Raw genomic sequence first — 26,610 nt, 5'->3', positions numbered from 1 at the left:
ATTTGGCTTGACATGTATAAATAACTCGAAGACAAACTCGTGATTGATTAGTTAAATTTTGTTTGGGCTAATATAAATAACTCAAAGAAAAACTCATGATTGATTGGTCAAAATCCGACTAGATGAGTATAAATAACTCAAAGACAAACTCGTGATTGATCAATCAAAATTCGATTAGACGAGTATAAATAACTCGTGATTGACTAGTTAATATTCGACTAAATGAGTATAAATAACTCGAAGACAAACTTGTAATTGATTGATTAAATTTCATTTGGGTGAGTATAAAAAACTAAAAAAAAACTCATGATTGATTGGTCAAAATCTAACTAGGCAAGTATAAATAACTCAAAGATAAACTTATCATTAAAATCCGACTAGGTGAATATAAATAACTCGAAGACAAACTTGTGATTAATCACTTAAAATTCAACTAGGTGAATATAAATAACTCGGAGACAAACTCGTGATTGGTCAATCAAAATTTGACAAGATAAGTATAAATAAGTAAAAGACAAACTCTTTATTAATCGATTAAAATATGTTTGGACAAGTATAAATAATTTGAAGACAAAAGCATGATTGAATGATCAAAATCTGATTGATGAGTATAAATAACTTGAAGACAAACTCGTGATTGATCGATCAAAATTTGACTAGATAAGTATAAATAATTCAAAGACAAACTCATGATTGATCGGTTAATATTTGATTGGACGAGTATAAATAATTCAAATACAATAAATTATGAAGAACTCATGACATATTGATCATAAGTTGACTACGATTGTATAAATAATTCGAAGACAATAAATTGTAAAGAACTCGTTACAAATTAGTCATAAGTTAACTACACAAGTACGTATAAATAATTCAAAGCTAATAAATTGTGAAAAACTCATGAACACACGAAGTGTACCATCCCAGATAGTCTAAGATGAACTTACTAAGATTGGTTTCTCAAGATGCTCTGAACAAATTCCTTCACCTTTTAGGCTCAAGGCTAGTAGGTAATTAAGTGTATCATCCTGGATATATCATCTAAGGTATAATCTAAGATGAACTCATTGAGATTAGTTTACCAAGGTGCTATGAACAAACCCCTTGGCCTTTTCAGGTTCAACCCTGGTAGGCAAGTGTACCATTCCAGATATAATATGAGATGGACTTGTAAAGATTGGTTTATCAAGACGATATGAACAAACTCCTTTGCCTTTTGGGCTCAAGGTCAATAGGCAAGTGTACTATCTTAGATATAATCTAAGATGGATACATTGAGATGAAATAGGTAAATGTTATCTGATATATTATTTGGATGTAAAAAATATGGACTAAATCTTATCTTTAATAAAGATAATATGTCAAGATATGATACTTAAATTATTTTATCAAATATCAAAATTCTCAAGGCACATAAACCCGTAAAAATCATTATAAATACTCTATCCCGAGGATAGAGACAAACAAATTACACTTTTAAATGTTCTAACTTTGATTGAGCGGCTAGACAATATCCTATACGTTCTCAAAATTGTAACACATATAAATGTGGAGAGGTGTATGTCGGTGCTTAAAAATGATACAAAGCTGATAATTCGTTCAAGTGATTGGCTCAATGGACTAAATAGATGACTTATGCTAAATTGGAGATTAAACCATGATCCAATTTATTAGAAAGGAAGATTGTTAAAATACAATCAAAGTCTAACATTATTAGAACAAATGGAGGAACATAAATTTATATAAACGTGAAAAATTTCATTGATATGAGATCTTTAAACCTTAAATAAAAAATATCATACTAATATAAAAATAAATACGAGTCCAAAGTGTTCAACTCTAATATTAGAGCTGTTATATAAATAATTTAATCTTTTTCGAATTGTAAAGATCCCAAAATGAGTTTTTGGTCTCCAATTCAACTAACCTTAATCTATATATATATTACATCATATTCCATATATTTATATTTCTACATAAAAATATTAATTTTTCTTTTTCAATATTTAGGTTGTTAGTATATATTATCACTTAATAAGAATTAATATTAATATTTCATTATTTAGTAGTTTACTCTTTGTAATGCACATGATCAATATAGTTTTTATATAATTAAAAGTTATAATAGAAAATATTATTAAATGTAAATTATATTATATTTAAAATTTATAATAAATATTTTAAATATATACTTTATATTTTATACTTATATATGATAAATAATTTTTATTGTGATATATAAGGTTATATGTAAGTATTTGATAATTTATTATATAGACTTATTCAAAAAATTTAGTTTAGAAAAAGGATAAAAATAAAAATAAAAATAATTAAGAAAATGAAATATAATATAGTGATAAAAACTCCTAAAAATCTCTTGTTTGAAAAAGAACATTAACATCCTCTATTATTAATTGAAATCATTGTAAATTATACTAGAAGAGAGAATGTCATTAACATTTATCTTAAGAAGAAATATAAAAACATTCTTATTAAAAAAAATTCCTAAAAAACATTTTTGTACAATACAATTATTATTATTATTATTATTTTCTATTTTTCTATTTTTTTATTATAAGCAAAAAAAATGATTTTATTCATATTAAGAAAATTAATTTTCTACATTGAATTTTATTAATGACATAATATTATTCCTAAATTATCCTTGTTACAAATATTAAAAGAAATAATACAATCAAAAGGTCATTAGGTCATACATTAAAGGAGAGATATGTTGGAGATAATATCTTTAAATAAGACAAAAATATAAAACAAAAATATTTAAAATTTACTTATATTTTTTTTTCTCATAATAGAAAACATAAGGAATATATATATGAGGATAGATCTATTTACTCTAGGAATAAGTTTACTTAGACTTACTTCGTTCAATAACTCATGTTCTACATCAAATTTCAATAATCCAACCATTGGATTTAAAGATCTTAATGCATAGATCAAGTCTGCAAATTTTTAAAAAATTTAAAAATTATTTGATACTTCATTTTATTAATTCAAATTGACGGATAATCATAAAATCATTTTATATATTGATTTGAATTAATAAAACGAAGTATTAAATAATTTTTAATTTTTTTAAAATCTACAGATTTGATCTATATATTAAGAACTTTAAATTTAATGATTCGATTGTTGAAATTTAAAGTAAAACATGAGTTATTGATCGGAGTAAATCTAAATAGACTTACTCTTAGAGTAAACAGATCCCTCCTCTATCTCTCTCTCTATATCATTTATTAGTATTTAATGTTTAATTTTTGTAATATTTAATATCAATATAATTAAGTATAAATCAATAAAAATAAATACAAATCAATGTAAATTTATTATATATCAATAAATAAAAATATCATTTATTGGATATATATAATTTATTATTAATTTTTTAATATCTTTTGCACAAATCAAAAAACATATTTTTTTTTTGTTTTCTATAAAACAATTTTGATATTTTTTGTTTGACTCTCTTTCATTTTTCCTAAATAATAAATGCAATGTATAAATTAATTAAATTTAAATGAGATGAAAGATTATATTTTTTTTTAAAATGTAACTAATAAAAAAAATTACTTAATTTTTTTTAAAAAGGAGTAATTACCAATGCCTTCATTTATTACTAAAAATTAATGAACAATATCAATAGCCAATGAATAGTGCATATCATGGTTGAGAACCATGGACAAACAAAAACTGAAAGTAAAAGTCAACAAAATAATTAATATATTACATAAAGAATTAATACACACCCTAAAAAAATTAAGAAAATTAAGTGGTGGAACGCCTTTAACTTGCGACTTCGTGATTGGCTGAGTGCTACAAGTACAAAGCCTTTGGCACGCATTTTCCAAAAACGCAGACAACATGGCATTCTCCAGAGTCTCTCTGTCTCTTTTGTTGCTTTTCTTTGTCTCACTATCTTCTTCCTATGCAACTTCTGGCTTCACCCATGACCATGCCACCCCATCACATTCACAAGCACAAAAACTCATTAGAAGCCTCAACCTTTTCCCAAAGAAATCAGTTAACATTGTTAAAGGTGGCCATGCTGATTTTGTCCCTGGAAAGATAGTCGAGAAAAAGTTCTCGTTTCTTGGTGATTCTGGGCCTTCTGTCGAAGACCTTGGTCACCATGCAGGTTACTATTCACTTCCTCATTCCAAAGCTGCAAGGTGACTATACCCTTCTCATATAATTTCACTATTCATTATATATATCACTTCCTCAAGTGCTGTATTTCCATTTTAATTAATTAATTGATTAATCTTAATTTGGCCCTTTTATCCGTCATCCTAATATGCTGCCAATTTTTTTTTTCGTGTCATGAAGGATGTTCTACTTTTTCTTTGAATCACGAAACAAAAAGGATGATCCTGTTGTCATATGGTTAACTGGAGGACCAGGATGTGGCAGTGAATTAGCTTTGTTTTATGAAAATGGACCTTTTCATATTGCTAATAATTTGTCTCTTACATGGAATGATTATGGCTGGGATCAGGTAACCATATATTTCCATCTTTCCTTTATTATCGAAAGTGTTACATCAAAATTGTTAGCTTATTTGTATTGTATCAACAATTTTTCTCCTCTTCATTTTGCAGGCATCAAATATTATATTTGTTGACCAGCCTACAGGTACAGGTTTTAGTTACTCTTCTGATGAAAGTGACATTCCACATGATGAAGTTGGCGTTAGCAATGATTTATATGACTTCTTGCAGGTGATAATTATCAGCAAAATTTCCTTCTTTCATCCCATTTATCCGAATACAATGATTCTTGTTGTGTACAAAGAAAATTCACTAAATTATTTATTTATTTTACTATAATATGCAGGAGTTTTTCAAGGCGCATTCAAATTTCGTTAAGAATGACTTTTATATTACTGGTGAATCATATGCCGGACACTATATTCCGGCTCTTGCTTCCCGTATTAACCAAGCAAATAAGAAAAATGAAGGACTTCATATAAACCTTAAGGTTTGGTACCATTTCTTATATATTTTGCATTATTACTGTGGTTGAAAGGTTAGTTATTTAATTATTATTTGTCTTACTTTTGCTTGTATTGATTCATTTGATATAACAACAGGGTTTTGCTATCGGTGATGGATTAACAAATCCTGCAATTCAATTCCCAGCATATAATGATTTCGCATTAGACAATGGAGTAATTAGAAAGGAAGATTACGATGATATCAAAAAGTTAATCCCAGGCTGTGACCAAGCTGCTAAAACTTGTGGTACATATTTCATTTTCGTTTATTACTCACAGTTTTTTTTTTTTTTTTACTAATGTATATTGTTTCAATTTGTGATGTTGTTTGTGTTTGATTTTTCAGATGCTCGAGGTGGACGAAGTTGCGAGACTGCATTAGAAACTTGTGGAAACATATTCAGTAGTATCATAACAATCGCCGGCAACATTAATGTAAGTAATGATGAATGAATAATGCCTTTTCTTTTATACTACTAATTTCAGTTTTGTTGTGCATTTTTCTGATGTGCAAATTGCAGGTCTATGACATTAGAAAGCAATGTGTGGGACCATTGTGCTATGACTTTGGAAATGTGGAGAAATTGTTAAGCCAACAGCAAGTAAAGAGTGCTTTGGGTGTGCCAAAAGACTTGGAGTTTGTTTCATGCAGTTCAAGAGTGCATGCTGCCTTTCTGCAAGATTTTATGAGAAATTTGGAGGTGGGAATTCCTTCTCTTCTTGAGGATGGAATCAAGATGCTTGTGTATGCTGGTGATAAGGATTTCATATGCAATTGGCTTGGTAAGTCTACATTCATTTGAAACAAATTTGTTTGTGTTGAAAAAATTATATATTATATGCTAGATTGAATTATTGATATGGTTGTTATTTGGCAGGGAATTCAAGGTGGGTTCATGCGATGGAGTGGTCAGGTCAAAAGTCCTTTGGAACATCTCCTACAGTGAAATTTGTGGTTGATGGTGCTGAAGCAGGGTCTTTGAATAGTTATGGACCTCTCTCTTTTCTCAAGGTTTGTATTCATGGTTGTATTCTTGAGTATGCATGACGCTGTTAATTTCACTTTTTTATAATTTGATTTGTGTGATACTACAATAGGTACGTGATGCTGGGCACTTGGTCCCTATGGATCAACCAAAAGCTGCACTTGAAATGTTGAAAAGCTGGATGGCAGGGAATCTGAAATAAGCAAAAAACAGTTACTTAATGTCCTTCAAGTTTAATATAGATTCATCTCAAAACCAAAACCAAACATAATCTCAGACGTGGATAGTGTTCACAATTATTTTGTGTTATGACTTCAGGCATAAATTGGAGGGTGGAAATTATATTTTCTCTGAACCTTTTCTGAAATTCCTGATCTTTACAGTTGTGTTGACTATTTGTGCAAGTTTCACCGTTTTCGTATTAAATTTTTTTTTTTCCAATTCTAGAATAAACGATTACTAATATTTGGGCATTATTCAAAGTAAAAAGTGGGATTCAATCTTTTGTGACATTGTAAAATTAAACACAGCTGAAAACTAAAATAGAAGAAGCCGTTCATAAGGAGTGGACCGTGCATAAGTCGTGATTCAACCGCAAGTAAAGGCTTATATTTATTAGATTGTGCTTTGTAAGCAACTTATATTAATTTTACAAGCTATTTTAACAGTTCATAAAATAAAATACGGAGCTCTTATTTATTTCTTAAATTTAAATATATCTTTAATCTCTATAAATTGAATAAATTTTGATTTTGCTTTGTGTGAGATATATATATTTTTTTATCTCTTTAAAATTTAAAATATATTATTATTTTTAGTTCTTATTATTTTGTAATTATTTTTAACTACTTAATTTTTTATTAAAAGGTTAAGTAACAATCTCAAATGTTACTCTTGATTATTAGTGATATTGTGTTAGTATATGATATTTCTAAAAAAAAATTATCAAATTATATTTTTAGTCTTTATTTATTTTTATAGTTCAATTTAATCTCATTATTTTAAAAAAAATTAATATGGTCCTTTAGTTTTTAAAATATGTTTAATGTTATTCTTATATCTAAATTGACACTAACAATATTAATGAAATTAAATGAAATAATAATATTGAATATTTAAAAAAAATAGAGAACTAAATTGAATATTTTAAAAATACTAGGATCAAATTAAATAAAAATTTATTTAACATTCTTTTTATCTAGATAAATTTGAATTTCCTTTTATTTATATTAACAAGATCATGAATGACAAAAGAAAAATAAGTATTTGGAATTAAAAAATGACCATAAAATGAAGGAGTTAAGTAATAAAATAAATTATTAAATAAATAAAGGAGAATTCAAATTTAATTAAAAAGACAAAAAATGTTAAATAAAATTTTTAAAATGACTTAATTTGGTCCTCTAATTCTGAAAAATGTTCAATGTTGTTCTTTTGATTTCATTATCATTGTTAGCGTAAATTTAGGCAGAAAAATAGTATTGAATATTTTAAAAGATAAATAAATTTAACCATTTAAAAATAGTGGGACCAAATTGAATTTCTAAAATAAATAGAGTGACCAAAAGTATAATTTAGCCAAAAAAAAGTTATAGTAATATTTATGTACGTTAAAATTATTGGCTAAATTGCATCCTTGGTCCCTCTATTTTTGCCCATCCGTAATTTTGATTCCTTTGTTTTAAAATAAATATATTTAATCGTTTTAATTTTAAAATTATGAAATTTTGATCTTTTATTAAATTGATATTTATTAATTACTAAATTTTAATGTTTATTTATACTTAAATAATGTGATATTTGGTAATAAATACAAACATAAATCTTTTATATTTTTTTTTTCAAAATTTCATAATCAACGAACATCAAATTAATAGTAAAACTAAAATTTTGTATTTTTAGAAATAGAAAGATTTAATATTTATATTAAAAAAATAGAAAAATCAAAATTGCAGGTTGACAAAAAAATAGAGGAATTAAGATCATTTTTAGGTTCAAAAATGATGGTTTTATTAAGATTTTAGAGGATGAAAATAAAAATAAAAAAAATACGAGGACCAAAATTAAAATTTACTCATTTTACAAAGATGATTTTTTTTTACAAAGATCCAAAAATAAGTTTTACAAAGTTTTAAAAGATGAAAAAATATACAGTAACTAAAATAAAAAATCATTTATTTTACAAAAACTAAAATCATATTTATGCATATTTTTTTACCAGCCGTGCTCATTGGTGAGGCTTTTTCCCTAACGATCTGATAAATTTTTTATTCGCAAAATATAAGTGATGAAGATTAAAAAAAAAGTGTCTTCTTTAATTTATAGATTTATAAATGGTAAATATGTGAATTATAAAGTATAGAAATGAAAAAACACCGTGGTTGGAACCAGAGAAGCTAATGGGTTTCAAAAGAAGGTTCGATGTTCCATTTGTTCATAACGTTTAGAGGATTAGATTAGATGAAATTACTTTAAACCAAGGGTCTTGCAATATGCTAGTTGCATATTTTGTTGTCCTGTAAATGTGTTTATGCTACCTATTTAATACATTATTTGTTTACCAATAAAAAAATTTACTATAATGCATGACAGGAGCTTTTCGAGGTGCATCCTGGATTTGTCAAGAATGATTGGGAAAGGTTAATTAATTATTAATTATTTTTTCTTGCTTTTGCTTGCATCGATGATTTCATTTGATATAACGAAAGGTTGTGCTATTGGTAATGGTTTCAAAAATCCTGCAATCCAATACAACTCCTACACTGAAATTTGTGGTTGATGGTGCAGAAGCAGGATCTCTGAATACTATGGACCCCTCTCTTTTCTCAAGGTTTGTGTTCTTGGGTGTGATATATATGTTGATTTCACTTTTAGTTATAATTTTATTTACATATATATGATGCTACAATAGGTACATGAGGCTGGACACTCCAAATGATAGTTCCCATGGATCAACCAAAAGTTGCACTCCAAATGTTGAAAAGTTGGATAGGTGAGAATCTCGCCCAAACAAAAATGACATAATCAATAAAACAAAATTTAACCGCAATTATTTAAGTGATACTATCTTTTAATCAAAATTAAAATTTTAATGTAAATATATTAATAAAACTGGTGAAATTTATTTATGGATTATTTTTATTCGAATTAGCAAAGTTTTCAATTTAGGTATGAATATCAAGTAATATTTTCTACGTATCTTATTTTTATACGTTATTAACATGCAATTAGTTTTTTTTAGAATGAATCTCACATGCACCAAATATAATAGATTAGTCAATTAAACTAGTCAAAGTTTAATTTTAACATTTTTTTAGCATGCAAAGATTTCTAGATATTCTTCAATGAATATCATGAAACGAGATTCATGCATATAAACATTTAAATGAATTGAATGAACAACATATATATTGATAACAGAAATCATAATTTGTTTACTTCTTATAATTGTTGAATTACAGTATATAAGGATTCTAAAAAGCAACAAAACTACAATATTACACTATACTAACTAGGTTGGAACTACTTTAAGAAAAGAAAAGAAAAAGGGTAATCAAGAAATCATATTCAACGATCTTTACACGGGAGCCATGAACGTAGGCAGTAGATACATATGAGCGTGTAAGTATTGAATTTTTAACTCTTTTAAATGGATCTGCCTCATTTATTTATAGAAATTAGGAGAGAGTGATTATTTCGTATTAGTTCGATGTGTGATATATAACCGTCATGCACCACATGCGTGTTTTCGACTATTATCAACCTCTTACAACTCCCTCTCAGAATTTTTGACTTATCGAATAAATCATTCGAGGCCCTTCAGCTTTTATCTCAGGGAAACAATTATTATGTAGAGATTCCATGTGATATGTAAGCGCTTCGTTTTTTACGCATCATGGATGTAACATCCCAAAATTTTATTCAAATCAAAAGAGTTATTTATTATGTGAATAAGTATTTTATTCCCGTATTTTACTATTCATGTATATGTATTTTACTATTTATGTATACGTATTTTACTATTTATGTATACGTATTTATGAATAGTATTTTACTATTCATATGAATAGTAATTTTGAAAAAACGTAAGCGCTTACGCAAAACTCAAATTATTTGGATGAATAGTATTTTACTATTCATGAATAGTAATTATATTATTATTTTAATGAATAGTGCATAGTGCATAGTAACTTCAAAATTTCTATAAATAGGGACCTAAGGATTTTGAAAATTCATAACTAGAGAGAAGAAAAGTTTAGAGAGAAGGAATTCTAGAGAGATAGAAAGAGAAAATAAGAGAGAAGGTTCTGCCTAGGTTGTGAAAAGAGGAGGAGAATAGAGAAGGTTCTGCTCTAGTTCCGGTTCCGGTTTAAGGAGAAAGAGAGGAGATTCTGCCCAAATTCCTATTTATCCAGGTAAGGGGGGAGTGGGAAACCTTGCTTGGGGGTGTAGAAATAATTGTTAAATAGTCTGTTTGTTGGATTGGCTCCCGATCCCTTGTCTGTTGTTTGATTATTTGAATATATATTATTACTGTGTTTTGTTTGTACTACTTGATTTTCTTGTTGCGGTAATTAATAATTATAATTAATGGATAACTTCACTTTTACTATTCTAAAATATTCATTGAATGGAAGACTAAGTCTCCTATTAACTTATAAATTTAGACTTTATTATCTAAATGGAAGGCCGAGCCTCCTTATTTTCATTAAGCTTCCTATTTTACTTAAGGATATAATTATACCAGGAAATATAAATTATATGATCCCTAAAGACCTTTGAACTATTGGACCCTTGACTTAATGACCTTGGACTATTGGACTGTTGGACTGTTGGACAATGGACTATTGGACTATTGAACCTTTGGACTATGGGACTATTGAATTATTGGACCTTTGGACTATTGGATTAATAAAATATAATATAAGTATGAATTATGCTTATGATATGGTATATTATAGGAAATTCTGTAATATGTGAAATGTTAAGTTTATGATTGTATGACATGCATCATATGCATATATACTCCAGGTGTGCCGCTGAGGCCGCATACCCACGACTAACAAGGTGTGCCTTTGGGTCACCAATGATGTAACCAGGTGTTCCTTTGGGTCACCCACGATATGCTAACTAGGTGTGCCTTAGGGTCACCAATGATGATATGTGAACTTCCGTATGGCGCCACATGCATATATTTATGAGTTGAGTCTATGACATCATTGCATGATAAATAATTATTATATATGATAATGATTGTGTGTGTGTGCTATTTAACTTTTATTTCTTCATCTACAACTGAGTGAGATGTTTCTCACTCCCTTGTTATTTTTTTTGTATATGTTTAAATTTATGTTGCAGGTAATCATCATCATGAGGATGTTGGTGATGAGGCCTAAAGGCTTCTTGGGGCATGCTCTGATAGGATGTGACATCGGGTTTAGCTAGGATTTCTCTTATGTCTTTATTGTTCTAAAAATATTTTCTTTTCTTGTGTAATTTAATAAATTATAAATTGATTTCTAACTAGGAGGCACTGCCACCTTTACTGGGATTAATTTATAATCTTTGTTTTATAATAACTTCTTGAGTTTAATATTTATGTGTATGAATTATGAATGTGCATCTTCTACCTTATGATACTTATTGTTTTATATCATTCTATGAAAATCTTTTATAAATATAGTTTATGTTTATTAATGATGTTGGGGTAGAGGGTGTCACATTTAGTGGTATCAGAGCAGGTCGATTTTATCGGCCGTGAGTTATGTGTCTACTATATTTATTGATAAATGAATTGATTGTGAGATCTATTATGTTGATATGATGCTTGCCTATGTCTATTAATTGTATTATTTCTTTAGAATATGGCTGGTAGAAATGATCGTGCGATTGCTGATGCTCTCCAAGCATTAGCCCAAGCTATGAACAACAATAATATGAATGGAGTTGCTCCTAACTGGTTGGAGCAATTTCAGAGGAATAATCCACCCACTTTCAAAGGAGGTTATGACCCAGATGCCGCCATGAATTGGTTATCAGAGATCGAGAAAATCTTTAATGTTATGGATTGTCCCCTTACAGAGAGAGTGAAGCTAGCCACTTTCATGCTGACAGCTGATGCTTACTTTTGGTGGGAAGGAGCACTTCGGAGGATAATTGATGGAGGCGTACATTTGAATTGGGAGAACTTCAAGAGGGTTTTTCTTGAAAAATATTTTCCAGATGATGTAAGGAGTAGGAAGGAAATGGAATTTCTTGAACTGAAACAAGGAAACGATACAGTAGAGGTATATGCTGCAAAGTTTGATGCTTTGGTCCGCTACTGTACACACTATCATGGTGAAGGTGGGGAAAGGGCCAAATGCATAAAGTTTGTAAATGGTCTGCGTCCTGAAGTGAAAACAGCAATCAACTATCAGGAGATATATCATTTTCCCACTCTGGTTAATAAGTGCAGTATTTATGATCGTGACAACCGTGCTCGTGCTGCTTTCTATAAAGGAGCTGGAGGCCCTACTCGTTCAGTGAATTCTAATACTTCTGGTAGAAGTAAGCCTTATTCCAACCCTACAAGATTTCAAGGGAATATGACTACTAATAATAGAAGTAATTCCTTTACTAGAGGAACCACTGTAAATACTACTGGAAGTGTTGGAGGATCTACTTTTTCAGGGAGATGTGGGAAGTGTGGACGTGTTGGTCATAACAAGTCAGAATGTCGTGACAAGGAGATTACCTGTTTCAACTGTAGTGGTAAAGGACATATTAGCACTCAATGTTCTGAACCACCAAGAACACGTGTCGTTGGATCAGGATCGCAAACCGAACGACCAAAGACTGTAGGAAGAGTATTTGCTCTTAGTGGTGTTGAAGCTGCTCAGTCAGAAAATTTGATACAAGGTACTTGTTTCATAGCTGAGACTCCTTTTGTTGTACTATTTGATTCTGGTGCAACTCATTCCTTTATTTCCATCTCTTGTGTCCAAAAACTGAAATTGCCTGTGTCTTTGTTAAATTTTGATTTAGTTGTTGAAACCCCTACTAATGGTTCTGTAACTACATCCCTAGTGTGTTTAAAATGCCCTTTGACAATTTCTGATAAACAGTTTCTAGTTGACTTAATCTGTCTGCCTCTTAGTCAATTAGATGTAATCCTTGGTATGGATTGGCTATCTTCTCACCATGTTCTTTTAAATTGCTTTGATAAATCCATTTCATTTGGTGAATGTAAGAGTACGGAATTTCTTAGTGCTTCTAACATTAAAACTTGTTTAAAGGAAAATGAAAGGGTATACATGATCTTATCTTCATTAACAGTTGAGACTGAGAATAAGCTAGATGAGATTCCCTTAGTGAGAGAATTTCCAGAAGTATTTCCTAAGGATGTGTCTAGTTTACCACCTGAGAGAGAGATTGAGTTCAGTATAGACTTAGTGCCAGGTACCGCACCCATATCTATAGCACCCTATAGGATGTCTCCTAAAGAGTTAGTTGAGCTTAAGAAACAGATAGAGGAACTACAAGAGAAACAATTCATTAGGCCTAGTGTTTCACCTTGGGGAGCGCCTGTTCTATTGGTCAAGAAGAAAGATGGGAGCATGAGATTGTGCATAGATTATAGACAATTGAATAAGGTAACCATTAAGAATAAGTATCCATTGCCTAGAATAGATGACCTTATGGACCAGCTAGTTGGGGCTTGTGTGTTTAGTAAGATAGATTTGAGATCAGGTTATCACCAAATCCGAGTGAAATCCGAGGATATCCCAAAGACTGCTTTTAGGACCCGCTATGGGCACTATGAGTATTTAGTGATGCCTTTTGGTGTGACTAATGCACCTAGTGTTTTCATGGACTACATGAATAGGATCTTTCACCCTTACTTGGATAGATTTGTAGTGGTCTTCATAGATGATATCCTAGTGTATTCTAAGAATAGGGAGGAGCATGCTGAGCACCTTAGGATCGTTCTTCAAACCCTTAAGGAGAAACAGTTGTATGCTAAATTGGCAAAATGTGAATTTTGGTTGGAGAGTGTAAATTTTTTAGGACATGTGATATCCAAGGATGGGATAGCTGTAGATCCTTCTAAGGTAGAGGCGGTTCTTGAATGGAAAACACCTAAGTCAGTTTTTGAGATTAGGAGTTTTCTAGGACTAGCTGGGTATTATAGGAGATTTATAGAGGGTTTTTCTAAATTAGCTTTACCTTTGACCAAATTGACTAGGAAAAACCAACCTTTTGTGTGGGACTCTAAGTGTGAGGAGAGTTTTCAAGAACTTAAGAGAAGATTAACTAGTGCCCCTGTGTTAGTATTACCTGACCCTAGCAAGACTTTTGAGGTATTTTGTGATGCTTCCAAATCAGGTTTAGGTGGAGTACTTATGCAGGAGAGAAGGGTAGTAGCCTATGCGTCTAGACAACTTAAAACCCATGAGCAAAACTATCCTACCCATGATCTTGAGTTAGCTGCAATAGTATTTGTGCTTAAGTTGTGGAGACACTACTTGTTTGGATCTAGATTTGAGGTGTTTAGTGATCATAAAAGCCTTAAGTACTTGTTTGACCAAAAGGAATTAAATATGAGACAGAGAAGATGGTTAGAGTTTCTTAAGGACTATGACTTTCAGTTGAACTATCACCCAGGCAAAGCTAATGTGGTAGCTGACGCTTTGAGTAGGAAATCCTTGAGAATTTCTTCTTTAATGATGAGGGAATTGCACATGATTGAGGAATTTAGGGATATGAGTTTAGGGTGTGAACTAACCTCTAAAAGTATTAGGTTAGGAACCTTGAAGGTGACTAATAACTTGATAGATGAAATTAGAAAAGGTCAGAAGGTAGATCCTTTCCTATTGAGTCAAGTTGAGAAGTTAAATCAAGGTGTGGAAAGTGAATTTAAAATTGGAATAGATGGAGTATTGAGGTTTAGAGATAGGTTGTGTATTCCTAGTGTGCCTGAACTTAAGAGAGCAATTCTTGAAGAAGGACATAGGAGTAGCCTTAGTATTCATCCTGGATCCACTAAGATGTACCAAGACCTTAAGAAGATGTTCTGGTGGCCTAAGATGAAGAGGGAAGTGGAGGAATTTGTGTATGCCTGCCTAGTATGTCAAAAAGCTAAGGTAGAACACCAAAAACCTTCAGGTTTGATGCAACCTTTGGATGTGCCTGTATGGAAATGGGATAGCATCTCTATGGATTTCATAGTTGGATTACCTAAAACTACGAAAAACTTAGATGCTATATGGGTTATTGTAGATAGATTGACTAAGTCTGCCCATTTTATTCCCATTAACATTAGATACTCTTTGGAGAGACTAACCAAGTTGTACATAAGTGAGATTGTGAGATTGCATGGGGTTCCTACTAGTATAGTTTCTGACAGAGATCCTAGGTTTACCTCTAGATTTTGGGAGAGTTTGCATGAGGCTTTAGGCACTAAACTTAGATTGAGTTCAGCCTACCATCCCCAAACAGATGGCCAAACCGAAAGAACTATTCAATCTTTGGAAGACTTGTTGAGAGCTTGCATCTTAGAACATGGGGGTAGTTGGGATAGTTTCCTACCTTTGATAGAATTTACCTACAACAATAGCTACCATTCCAGTATTGGGATGGCACCTTTTGAAGCTCTATATGGTAGGAGATGTAGAACACCTTTGTGTTGGGTAGAACCTGGAGAGAATGCTATCTTAGGACCTGAGATAGTTCAACAAACTACTGAACAAGTTAAGATGATCCAGGAGAGAATGAAAGCAGCTCAGAGTAGGCAGAAGAGTTACAGTGATAAGAGGAGAAAGGACCTTGAGTTTAATGAAGGTGATCATGTATTCCTTAAAGTTACTCCTTGGACAGGAGTGGGCAGAGCACTGAAGTCCCGTAAACTTACTCCACGTTTTATTGGTCCTTATCAAATCCTTAAAAGAATTGGTGAAGTAGCCTATCAAATTGCCTTACCCCCATCTCTTTCAAATCTTCATAATGTCTTTCATGTTTCCCAACTCAGAAAATATATCCATGATCCTTCCCATATCATCGAGTCTGACAATGTTCAGTTGAAAGATAATCTTACCTATGAAACAGTTCCTCTAAGAATTGATGATACGAGGGTAAAACAACTAAGAGGAAAGGAAATTCCTTTGGTTAAGGTCGTTTGGGGAGGAAATTTTGAAGAAAGTGCTACTTGGGAATTAGAAAGCAAGATGCGTGAAGCATATCCATTCCTATTTTCAGGTAAATTTCGAGGACGAAATTTCTAAAAGGAGGGGAGAAATGTAACATCCCAAAATTTTATTCAAATGAAAAGAGTTATTTATTATGTGAATAAGTATTTTATTCCCGTATTTTACTATTCATGTATATGTATTTTACTATTTATGTATACGTATTTTACTATTTATGTATACGTATTTATGAATAGTATTTTACTATTCATATGAATAGTAATTTTGAAAAAACGTAAGCGCTTACGCAAAACTCAAATTATTTGGATGAATAGTATTTTACTATTCATGAATAGTAATTATATTATTATTTTAATGAATAGTATTTTACTATGCAATTGCACAGTGAAGGGGTGGCTGAAACGTGGGCTGCGGATTCTTTCCGTTTCAAAATTTTAATTAATTTGAATATAATAATGAATAGTGAATAGTGCATAGTAACTTATAATATTATTTTAATGAATAGTGCATAGTGCATAGTAACTTCAAAATTTCTATAAATAGGGACCTAAGGATTTTGAAAATTCATAACTAGAGAGAAGAAAAGTTTAGAGAGAAGGAATTCTAGAGAGATAGAAAGAGAAAATAAGAGAGAAGGTTCTGCCTAGGTTGTGAAAAGAGGAGGAGAATAGAGAAGGTTCTGCTCTAGTTCCGGTTCCGGTTTAAGGAGAAAGAGAGGAGATTCTGCCCAAATTCCTATTTATCCAGGTAAGGGGGGAGTGGGAAACCTTGCTTGGGGGTGTAGAAATAATTGTTAAATAGTCTGTTTGTTGGATTGGCTCCCGATCCCTTGTCTGTTGTTTGATTATTTGAATATATATTATTACTGTGTTTTGTTTGTACTACTTGATTTTCTTGTTGCGGTAATTAATAATTATAATTAATGGATAACTTCACTTTTACTATTCTAAAATATTCATTGAATGGAAGACTAAGTCTCCTATTAACTTATAAATTTAGACTTTATTATCTAAATGGAAGGCCGAGCCTCCTTATTTTCATTAAGCTTCCTATTTTACTTAAGGATATAATTATACCAGGAAATATAAATTATATGATCCCTAAAGACCTTTGAACTATTGGACCCTTGACTTAATGACCTTGGACTATTGGACTGTTGGACTGTTGGACAATGGACTATTGGACTATTGAACCTTTGGACTATGGGACTATTGAATTATTGGACCTTTGGACTATTGGATTAATAAAATATAATATAAGTATGAATTATGCTTATGATATGGTATATTATAGGAAATTCTGTAATATGTGAAATGTTAAGTTTATGATTGTATGACATGCATCATATGCATATATACTCCAGGTGTGCCGCTGAGGCCGCATACCCACGACTAACAAGGTGTGCCTTTGGGTCACCAATGATGTAACCAGGTGTTCCTTTGGGTCACCCACGATATGCTAACTAGGTGTGCCTTAGGGTCACCAATGATGATATGTGAACTTCCGTATGGCGCCACATGCATATATTTATGAGTTGAGTCTATGACATCATTGCATGATAAATAATTATTATATATGATAATGATTGTGTGTGTGTGCTATTTAACTTTTATTTCTTCATCTACAACTGAGTGAGATGTTTCTCACTCCCTTGTTATTTTTTTTGTATATGTTTAAATTTATGTTGCAGGTAATCATCATCATGAGGATGTTGGTGATGAGGCCTAAAGGCTTCTTGGGGCATGCTCTGATAGGATGTGACATCGGGTTTAGCTAGGATTTCTCTTATGTCTTTATTGTTCTAAAAATATTTTCTTTTCTTGTGTAATTTAATAAATTATAAATTGATTTCTAACTAGGAGGCACTGCCACCTTTACTGGGATTAATTTATAATCTTTGTTTTATAATAACTTCTTGAGTTTAATATTTATGTGTATGAATTATGAATGTGCATCTTCTACCTTATGATACTTATTGTTTTATATCATTCTATGAAAATCTTTTATAAATATAGTTTATGTTTATTAATGATGTTGGGGTAGAGGGTGTCACAATGGATAACTTCTCTGAATTACTTGTAACCACTCTTCTTCGAGTCTTAAAAGGATTCTTAAAAATATTTTGAGCACTTTAAAATTTCAATTTTTTTCCAACAAAAACCTATATTTAATATAATATAATATCAAAGTAAAACTTTAATTTTAATTAAAAAATAATATTAATTATACTTAAAAATTTATAACTAAATTTTGTTATAATTAATATCCCTCATGATTGCCACCTTAAAACCAAAACCATGATATCCTTTGGCATGGATAATGATCACAATTATTTTGTGCACATAACTTCGTGTATATATTCGAGGGTGGAATTTATATTCTCGGAGCCTTTATGAAATTTTTGATCTTTATACCGGTGTTAATGGTTTTTGTAGTGTTCGCCACTTAATTTATTCAATAAAAATGTCAAATTACAAGCAATTAAACATATTCAGCCTTATCGATCCCAACAGTGAATGACGTGGTATTCAATCCTATGTGACATTATAATTTTTAATTTTACTAAATTAGCAGTAAAACATGGCCGAAAGGCAAAAGCTGAAACAGGACAAAAAGTTCAAATGGACTTGACCTTGAATATGTCATGATTCTATCAAACTGAAGTAAGAAATCATTCAGATTGAAGAAATTTATGGAACTTTATTTTGTTTTTTACTAGCCATGCCCATGATCGAGACTTATTCTAAAGATAAATATTAGTCGCAAAATATAAATGATGTTAAATAAAGAAAAATGGCCCTCTTTAATGGCTTGAATTATTATTAATTATATACTTGTGCTTTGATATCACTACTAGAAAAGTGTTATTTTTTTGCAAATTTTCTTGCAAAAAAAATATTTGCAGAAAATTTTTGCGAATTTTCCTGCAAAAAAATATTTGCAGAAAATTTTTTGCGAATTTTCCTACAAAAAAATATTCGCAGAAATTTTTTGCGAATTTTCCTACAAAAAATAATTTACAGATATTTCTTACAAATTTTGCTACAATTTTAATAATCATGGGAAAAAAAAATTTCATGGTAAAAATTTGCAGAAAATATTGTAAGAATTTTATTTTGTTTCTTGCATATTTTCTTGCAAAAATAAATTTGCAAGTAATGTTTACTAAATGGTAGAAAAATTTTGCAGGTAACTTTTCCTGCGGATTTTCTTGCAAATTTTAATTCGCAGGAAAAATAAAAAATATATTTAAATTAATAAGATTAATATTTTAAAAAATCTTCAAGTCCCACATCGATTGAAAATAAAACAATTAAAGAGTATATAAGTTGGAATAACACTTACCTTACAAGTAGAATTGTATGGTTGAGTGTTAGACTTATAATCTACAATCTTAGAATTTAAAAGATTATGTATGAGGCATGAAAATAAAAGATTATGAATTCTTAAAATATAGAATTTATAATAAATTTTTTTAATTTTTTCGTAAAAAATATTCCTGCAGAATTTCTTGCGAAAAAATTCGCAGGAAAGTTTCTTGCGAATTTTCCTGCGAATTTTTTTTTGCAGGAAAATTTCCTGCAAATTTTTTTTTGCAGGAAACTTTCCTGCGAATTTTTTTCGCAGGAAATTTCGCAGGAAAATTTCCTGCGAATTTTAAAATTCGCAAAAATATATTATCCACGAAGGTATTACCTGCGAATAAAATTTCGCAGAAAAATTTACAGGAACAACGTTTCCTGCAAATTTCTATAAAAAATTCGCAGGAAAAGTTGCACGTAATAAGAGAAATTCTAGTAGTGTATCCAAAATCATGCTAGTTTTCTTAATTTAACTGTTTTAAATTTGAGTCAGAATATATTACTGGTCATAAATACTTTAATTGAAATTAATTTTAATTACTTTAATTGAAATATAAAATCATTGTTAACTTAATTCAAATCATATACTAGTTAGGAGAATATAACTAAATTGATTGAATGGAGTAGATGAATTATTGCGAGTCTCTTTAGTATTAAGTTCAATTTTGATAAATAAAAAAAATACTATATACTAGTTTATATTATCCTAATTAACATATTTTTATTTAATGTATTAAAAGAATAAAAAAAATATTGAAAGTTCTCTTGAGAAAAAAATAGTTTATCAAGTGACAAATGTGCTTGGTAAAATTGATTATAAGCAAGCTGAAAACTTAAATTATAAGATAGAAGTTCAAAAGTTATAAATTTATAAACTAAATAATTGAATTGAAATTACTTGATAAAATTAGTTTATACGTTACTTGATCAATATAAAATGACATATTTATCCATTTAATAATTAGAGTAAGAGTTGACATAACATGTAGAAAAAATAAATTTTAAATTAAAAGGAATAAATATAATTTCAAGTAAATTAATAAGGATTAAAAAGAGAAAAAAAACTAATATTTTATAAAATAAAATAAAATACTTCTATTAACTTATAAAAATAAACTATAATTTGTTAAAATAAAATTTCACAAAAAATATTTTTTTACTAAATTAATTTAAAAGTTATTCAAAGAAACTTATTTTTCCAATATCTTGCCAAACACTCACTACCTCTCTATATATCAAGACTTTATGTTTTTTTTTTGAAAGAATAAAATTTACTTTAAATAAATTATTCTCTCGATTGTGTTCTATTTGACTTTTGATGTTTTTCATACATTAAAAAATATAATTAATATTTTAGATTTCAGTTATATAAATTTTCAATATACTTTTTATCTTCTTATTTAATATTTTCACACTTTACAATTAATAGTTAAGAATATAATATAAACAACATTTAATGTTTGATAGATATTGTAAAATGATAATTAAATGAAATATTTTTTCGTAAAATATCAAAATAAAATCAAACGAAGGAGTATATATTATCTAAATTTTATTTTCAACAACTTTTTTATATTCTTGAAATCAAGTTTCAATGAAAGATAACTAACATAGTAAAAAATTATTTATAATTGAGATTAACAAAAATAGATAATATTAATTAAAGAACTTTTAATTTATGAAAAAATTAATTAATTTTGTTTATAATAAGTTGGGGTGGGAATATATAAACTTTTTAATAAAATTTAAATATACTTATATTCTTTCTAAAAATAATTATTTTTTATTTTAGTTTCTGTAATTTTTTTATTTTCATTTTTTTATTATTTATAAATTTTATTTTTATTCCCTACAATATATATATATATATATATATATATATATATATATATATATAAACTCAAAAATATAAAATCATCACTTTTAATTTCAAACAATCATTTTTAAAAAAATAAATAAGCCTTATTCTACGAAACTATAAAAATAATTTAAAAGTAACCCACAACGAATATAATATAACTAACCGGAGTATTGTGTACAACATATAAAATGAACACTTGACATTTTAATAAATAAATAAATAATTGAAATTAATTTTATAAAAATGTTAAAAATAATAGTTTCAAATTATAGAATAATAAAAAAAGGAAAATAAATAATAGAAATCAAAATCATTTATAAGAACTTTTTCCATTTTCTAATGACTACAAACATGTTTAGATGTAAAAATAAATGCTAGATTTTCTGATGTAAACTTATTAAGAATGTGTCGGTTATAATTACCAAAATCAGAATCATGTGAGATTTCTTAATTTCAATGTCTGCATTAACTTTTGCATTGGGGTCCTATAAAATCAAGTCATTGGCACCTTTTTTTTGACACAAAGGTAAAGATGCCATCATCACGAGCTCTCTGTGTGTCTCTTGCGTTGCTTTTGTTGGTCTCAGTTTCTTGTTCCTATGCAACTTCTCGCCTCAGCAGTGGCCGTGTCAGTGCCAAACCACCACTATCACAAGCTGAAAGGCTCATAAGAAGTCTTAACCTATTTCCAAACAAACCAGTTAACATTATTAAGGGTGACGTTGCTGATTTCGTCCCTGGAAAGATCGTAGAGAAGAAGTTCTCGTTTCTTGGTGATTCTGGGCCTTCCATCGAAGACCTTGGTCACCATGCAGGTTACTATTCACTTCCTCATTCCAAAGCAGCAAGGTAAAATATGTATATCCTTCTCATATAATTTCATATCACTTTGTCTTTTGGGATCCCAAAGTCATATTCGATTATTCATTGTAAATGTCATGTGATGAGTCAAATTAAGTGCTTTGCAACCAAAAAAATATATGAATAGTTTAAATGTGTTATTTTTTTTATTATATCACATATACACGAAATTAACACCCTTAATATAATTAATTAAGAGGGAAATAATAACGTTGTGTATTTTTAAAATTAATTCTTTTAATGATAAAATATCGGATCAAATTGAATCGAGTAAATAAATAAAAAGGATCAAGAGTAATTTAGTCTTCATTTTATTTAATATAAATACTTTTTTTTTCTTTTTTCTAATATGTGATCCTGATATGAATTGCAATCTACTACAACTCGCAGGATGTTCTACTTTTTCTTTGAATCACGAAACAAAAAGGATGATCCTGTTGTTATATGGTTGACTGGAGGACCAGGTTGCGCCAGTGAACTAGCTTTGTTTTATGAAAATGGTCCTTTCCATATTGCTAATGATTCGTCTCTTACATGGAATGATTATGGCTGGGACCAGGTAACCATCTATTTCCATCTTTCCTTTATTATCGAAAGTGTTACATCAAAATTGTTAGCTTATTTGTATTGTATCAACAATTTTTCTCCTCTTCCTTTTGCAGGCATCAAATATTATATTTGTTGACCAGCCTACAGGTACAGGTTTTAGTTACTCTTCTGATGAAAGTGACATTCCACATGATGAAGTTGGCGTCAGCAATGATTTATATGACTTCTTGCAGGTGATAATTATACAAAATTTCCTTCTTTCATTCCATTTATCCGAATACAATGATTCTTGTTGTGTACAAAGAAAATTCACTAATATATATATATATATATATATATATATATATATATATATATATATATTACTATAATATGCAGGAGTTTTTCAAGGCGCATTCAAATTTCATTAAGAATGACTTTTATATTACTGGAGAATCATATGCCGGACACTATATTCCGGCTCTTGCTTCCCGAATTAACCAAGCAAATAAGAAAAATGAAGGACTTCATATAAACCTTAAGGTTTGGTACCATTTCTTATATATTTTACATTATTACTGTGGTTGAAAGGTTAGTTATTTAATTATTATTTGTCTTACTTTTGCTTGTATTGATTCATTTGATATAACAACAGGGTTTTGCTATCGGTAATGGATTAACAAATCCTGCAATTCAATACCCAGCATATAATGATTTCGCATTAGACAATGGAGTAATTAGAAAGGAAGATTACGATGATATCAAAAAGTTAATCCCAGGCTGTGAGCAAGCTGCTAAAACTTGTGGTAAATATTTCATTTTCGTTTATTACTCACACAACCTTCTTTTTTTTTTTTTACTAATGTATATTGTTTCTATTTGTGATGTTGTTTGTTTGATTTTTCAGATGCTCAAGGTGGACAAAGTTGCGAGACTGCATTAGAAACGTGTGAAAACATATTCAATAGTATCACAACAATTGCTGGCAACATTAATGTAAGTAATGATGAATGATTAATGCCTTTTCTTTTTTACTACTGAGTTCAGTTTTGTTGTGTATTTTTCTGATATGCAAGTTGCAGGTCTATGACATTAGAAAGCAATGTGTGGGATCTTTGTGCTATGACTTTGGAAATGTGGAGATATTGTTAAGCCAACAGCAAGTAAAGAGTGCTTTGGGTGTGCCAAACGACTTGCAGTTTGTTTCATGCAGTTCAAGAGTGCATGATGCCTTTGAGGAAGATTTGATGAGAAACTTGGAGGTGGGAATTCCTTCTCTTCTTGAGGATGGAATCAAGATGCTTGTGTATGCTGGTGATAAGGATCTCATATGCAATTGGCTTGGTAAGTCTACTTCATTCATTTGAAATACATTTGTTTTTGTGTTGAAAAAATTATATATTATATGCTAGATTGAATTATTGGTATGGTTGTTATTTTGCAGGGAATTCAAGGTGGGTTCACGCGATGGAGTGGTCAGGTCAAAAGTCCTTTGGAACATCTCCTACTGTGAAATTTGTGGTTGATGGTGTTGAAGCAGGGTCTTTGAATAGTTATGGACCTCTTTCTTTTCTCAAGGTTTGTATTCATGGTTGTATTCTTGAGTATGCATGACGCTGTTAATTTCACTTTTTTATAATTTGATTTGTGTGATACTACAATAGGTACGTGATGCTGGGCACTTGGTCCCTATGGATCAACCAAAAGCTGCACTTGAAATGTTGAAAAGCTGGATGGCAGGGAATCTGAAATAAGCAAAAAGCAGTTACTTAATGTCCTTCAAATTTAATATAGATTCACCTCAATACCAAAACCAAACGTAATCTCAGACATGGATAGTGTTCACAATTATTTTGTAGCTGACTTTTTTGCATAAATTGGAGGGTCGAAATTATATTTTTTTTCCGAACCTTTTGCTGAAATTCCTGATCTTTACAGTCCTGTTAACTATTTGTGCAAGGTTCACTGTTTGCGTATTTTTAAAAAAAAAATCAATTCTAGAATAAACAATTAAAAATATTCAGCTTTATCCCAAGTAAACGATGTGGGATTCAATCTTTTGTGACGTTGTAAAATTAAACATGGCCGAAAACTAACATAGAACAAGCAGTTCATATGGAGTGGAGCGTGGATAAAATCGTGCTTCTACCGGGAGTTAAGTTGATTGAGTTTGTAAGCAACTTTAGTTATTTTATAAGTTAACTGTTCATAAAAAAAATATGATCAAAATATGGAGCTCATATTTATTTCTTACTAGCCATGTTCATTTTTGAGAATTTTTCCCTAACGGTCTGATAAATTTATAAGTCGCAAAATATAAACGATCAAGATAAAGAAACGGTGTCTATAATTTATAAATTTACAAATCGTAAAGATCGATGAGAATGATGAAGTATATAGAAATAAGAAACATACCGTCGTTGGAACTAGAGAAGCGAATAGGTTTCCAAAGAAGGTTCAATGTTGCATTTGTTTATAACCATTGGCGGATTAGATTAGATGAAATTAGTTTTATTAGGGGTGAGCAAAAAGTACCACCCTAAACTCGGTTAAACCAATTCAAAAATATATAGTTTAGGTGTTTTTTTTTTTCTTTATAAAGATAGAAATAATTATAAAGATGATCGTAATAAAAATTGAATTTAGGTTCTCGTACTTCTAGGCATAGCTTAAATGGTTTAAGTGAGATTTTGGATTAAATAATTAAAAAAATGGTTTTGGATGGTTAATTTCGGGCGAGTGTGGCTTAGGGAAAAAAATTCGTTCAAACCCACACATGACCGAATATTTAAGTGTTTGAATTTAAATTTATTGGAATGCATTTGCAACACATTATTACTTCTTTCGGTTTTCAAAGTTTACATTGAAATGTAATTATTATTATGTCTTGAGAAGTTAAAATGTTGTAGTCATATTATCAAAAGAAAATATGCATATTATCAGATAAAGTTTCTATCATTTAGGCGACATCTTGAACTGTAACTCTATAAGTGTACTTTTTTTTTTTTGGTTTCTCAATTTCTCACTCTAGTAAAGTTGAATCATTGTGTGAAAGATGGAGGTTTGATTTTGGTCCAGTTTTTTGTTTCTCTCTTGCTTCATCAGAGATATGTTCTTTCTTCACTTTCACAGCTTCATTTCTCTTATTCACTTCATCTCTTCAATTTGCTATTCTCCATCTTTTTTCTCTTTAGTATCTCAGAATCACATCGGAGTTTCACGTCCACAACGGACGACACTCTTGTGGTGCATGATCAAACCCGTTGCAACCCATCAAGCTAAAAAAACCGACCGACCCAGAGGCAATAGGATCGGAAACGATTTTAATTAAAATAAGAGCATTCGGTTTTGGTCGGATTGACCATTTTGAGCCCAAATCCGACCGTAATGGACCGATGAGTACCCTATCATTTAAGTTGTTTATATTGTTCTTTATTGTGGTTTGAGGCTCATATAATCATATTTATATCAGAGTCAAGTCAAGTTGTGTTGTTCTAGGACGAGTCATGCTAGAGGTGACTCTATTTTGAGTTACTATTTTAAAGTAATTAAATCTTGTATAAATGTTTGATTAATAATTAGATTTATTTTATATATAACTATTACTTCTTTTATATGAAATATGTATATATATGTTTAGAATTAGTTGTTTTATTTCTTGCATACACTACAATAAAATAGATTTTTAGTGATATTTAATATGATTTTTAGTGGTAACAAAAATTGTTATAAAATCTTTTATCGACATTTCACACATTAGTCATTGTATGCAGTGTCGCTAAAATATTTACCGGCAATTATTCTATATGCT

General features: G+C 29.8%; 2 protein-coding genes across 2 annotated transcripts; both read left to right on the top strand.

The window, feature by feature from the left end:
- Window positions 1-3,818: 3,818 nt before the first annotated feature.
- LOC109798658 (serine carboxypeptidase-like) lies at window positions 3,819-6,392 on the top strand. The gene is made up of 9 exons (XM_020359005.3): window positions 3,819-4,190; window positions 4,348-4,516; window positions 4,620-4,739; window positions 4,855-4,998; window positions 5,111-5,261; window positions 5,361-5,449; window positions 5,536-5,797; window positions 5,893-6,026; window positions 6,113-6,392. The coding sequence occupies exons 1-9, from the start codon at window positions 3,883-3,885 to the stop codon at window positions 6,200-6,202; spliced, it is 1,467 nt and encodes a 488-aa protein (XP_020214594.2). The 5' UTR covers window positions 3,819-3,882; the 3' UTR covers window positions 6,203-6,392.
- Window positions 6,393-21,905: 15,513 nt separating this feature from the next.
- On the top strand, window positions 21,906-24,708 carry LOC109798659 (serine carboxypeptidase-like). The gene is given in 10 exon segments (XM_020359006.3): window positions 21,906-22,259; window positions 22,662-22,830; window positions 22,934-23,053; window positions 23,199-23,342; window positions 23,455-23,605; window positions 23,707-23,795; window positions 23,882-24,143; window positions 24,244-24,377; window positions 24,464-24,482; window positions 24,485-24,708. Coding segments are annotated over 10 exon segments (1,509 nt in total). The 5' UTR covers window positions 21,906-21,942; the 3' UTR covers window positions 24,589-24,708.
- Window positions 24,709-26,610: the final 1,902 nt, after the last annotated feature.

This window comes from Cajanus cajan, chromosome 8 (assembly GCF_000230855.2).
Source record: "Cajanus cajan strain Asha chromosome 8, NIPB_CcT2T_4, whole genome shotgun sequence".
In the NCBI taxonomy this organism is placed as follows: Eukaryota; Viridiplantae; Streptophyta; class Magnoliopsida; order Fabales; family Fabaceae; genus Cajanus; species Cajanus cajan.
This window is presented reverse-complemented; position numbering and strand designations above follow the sequence as displayed.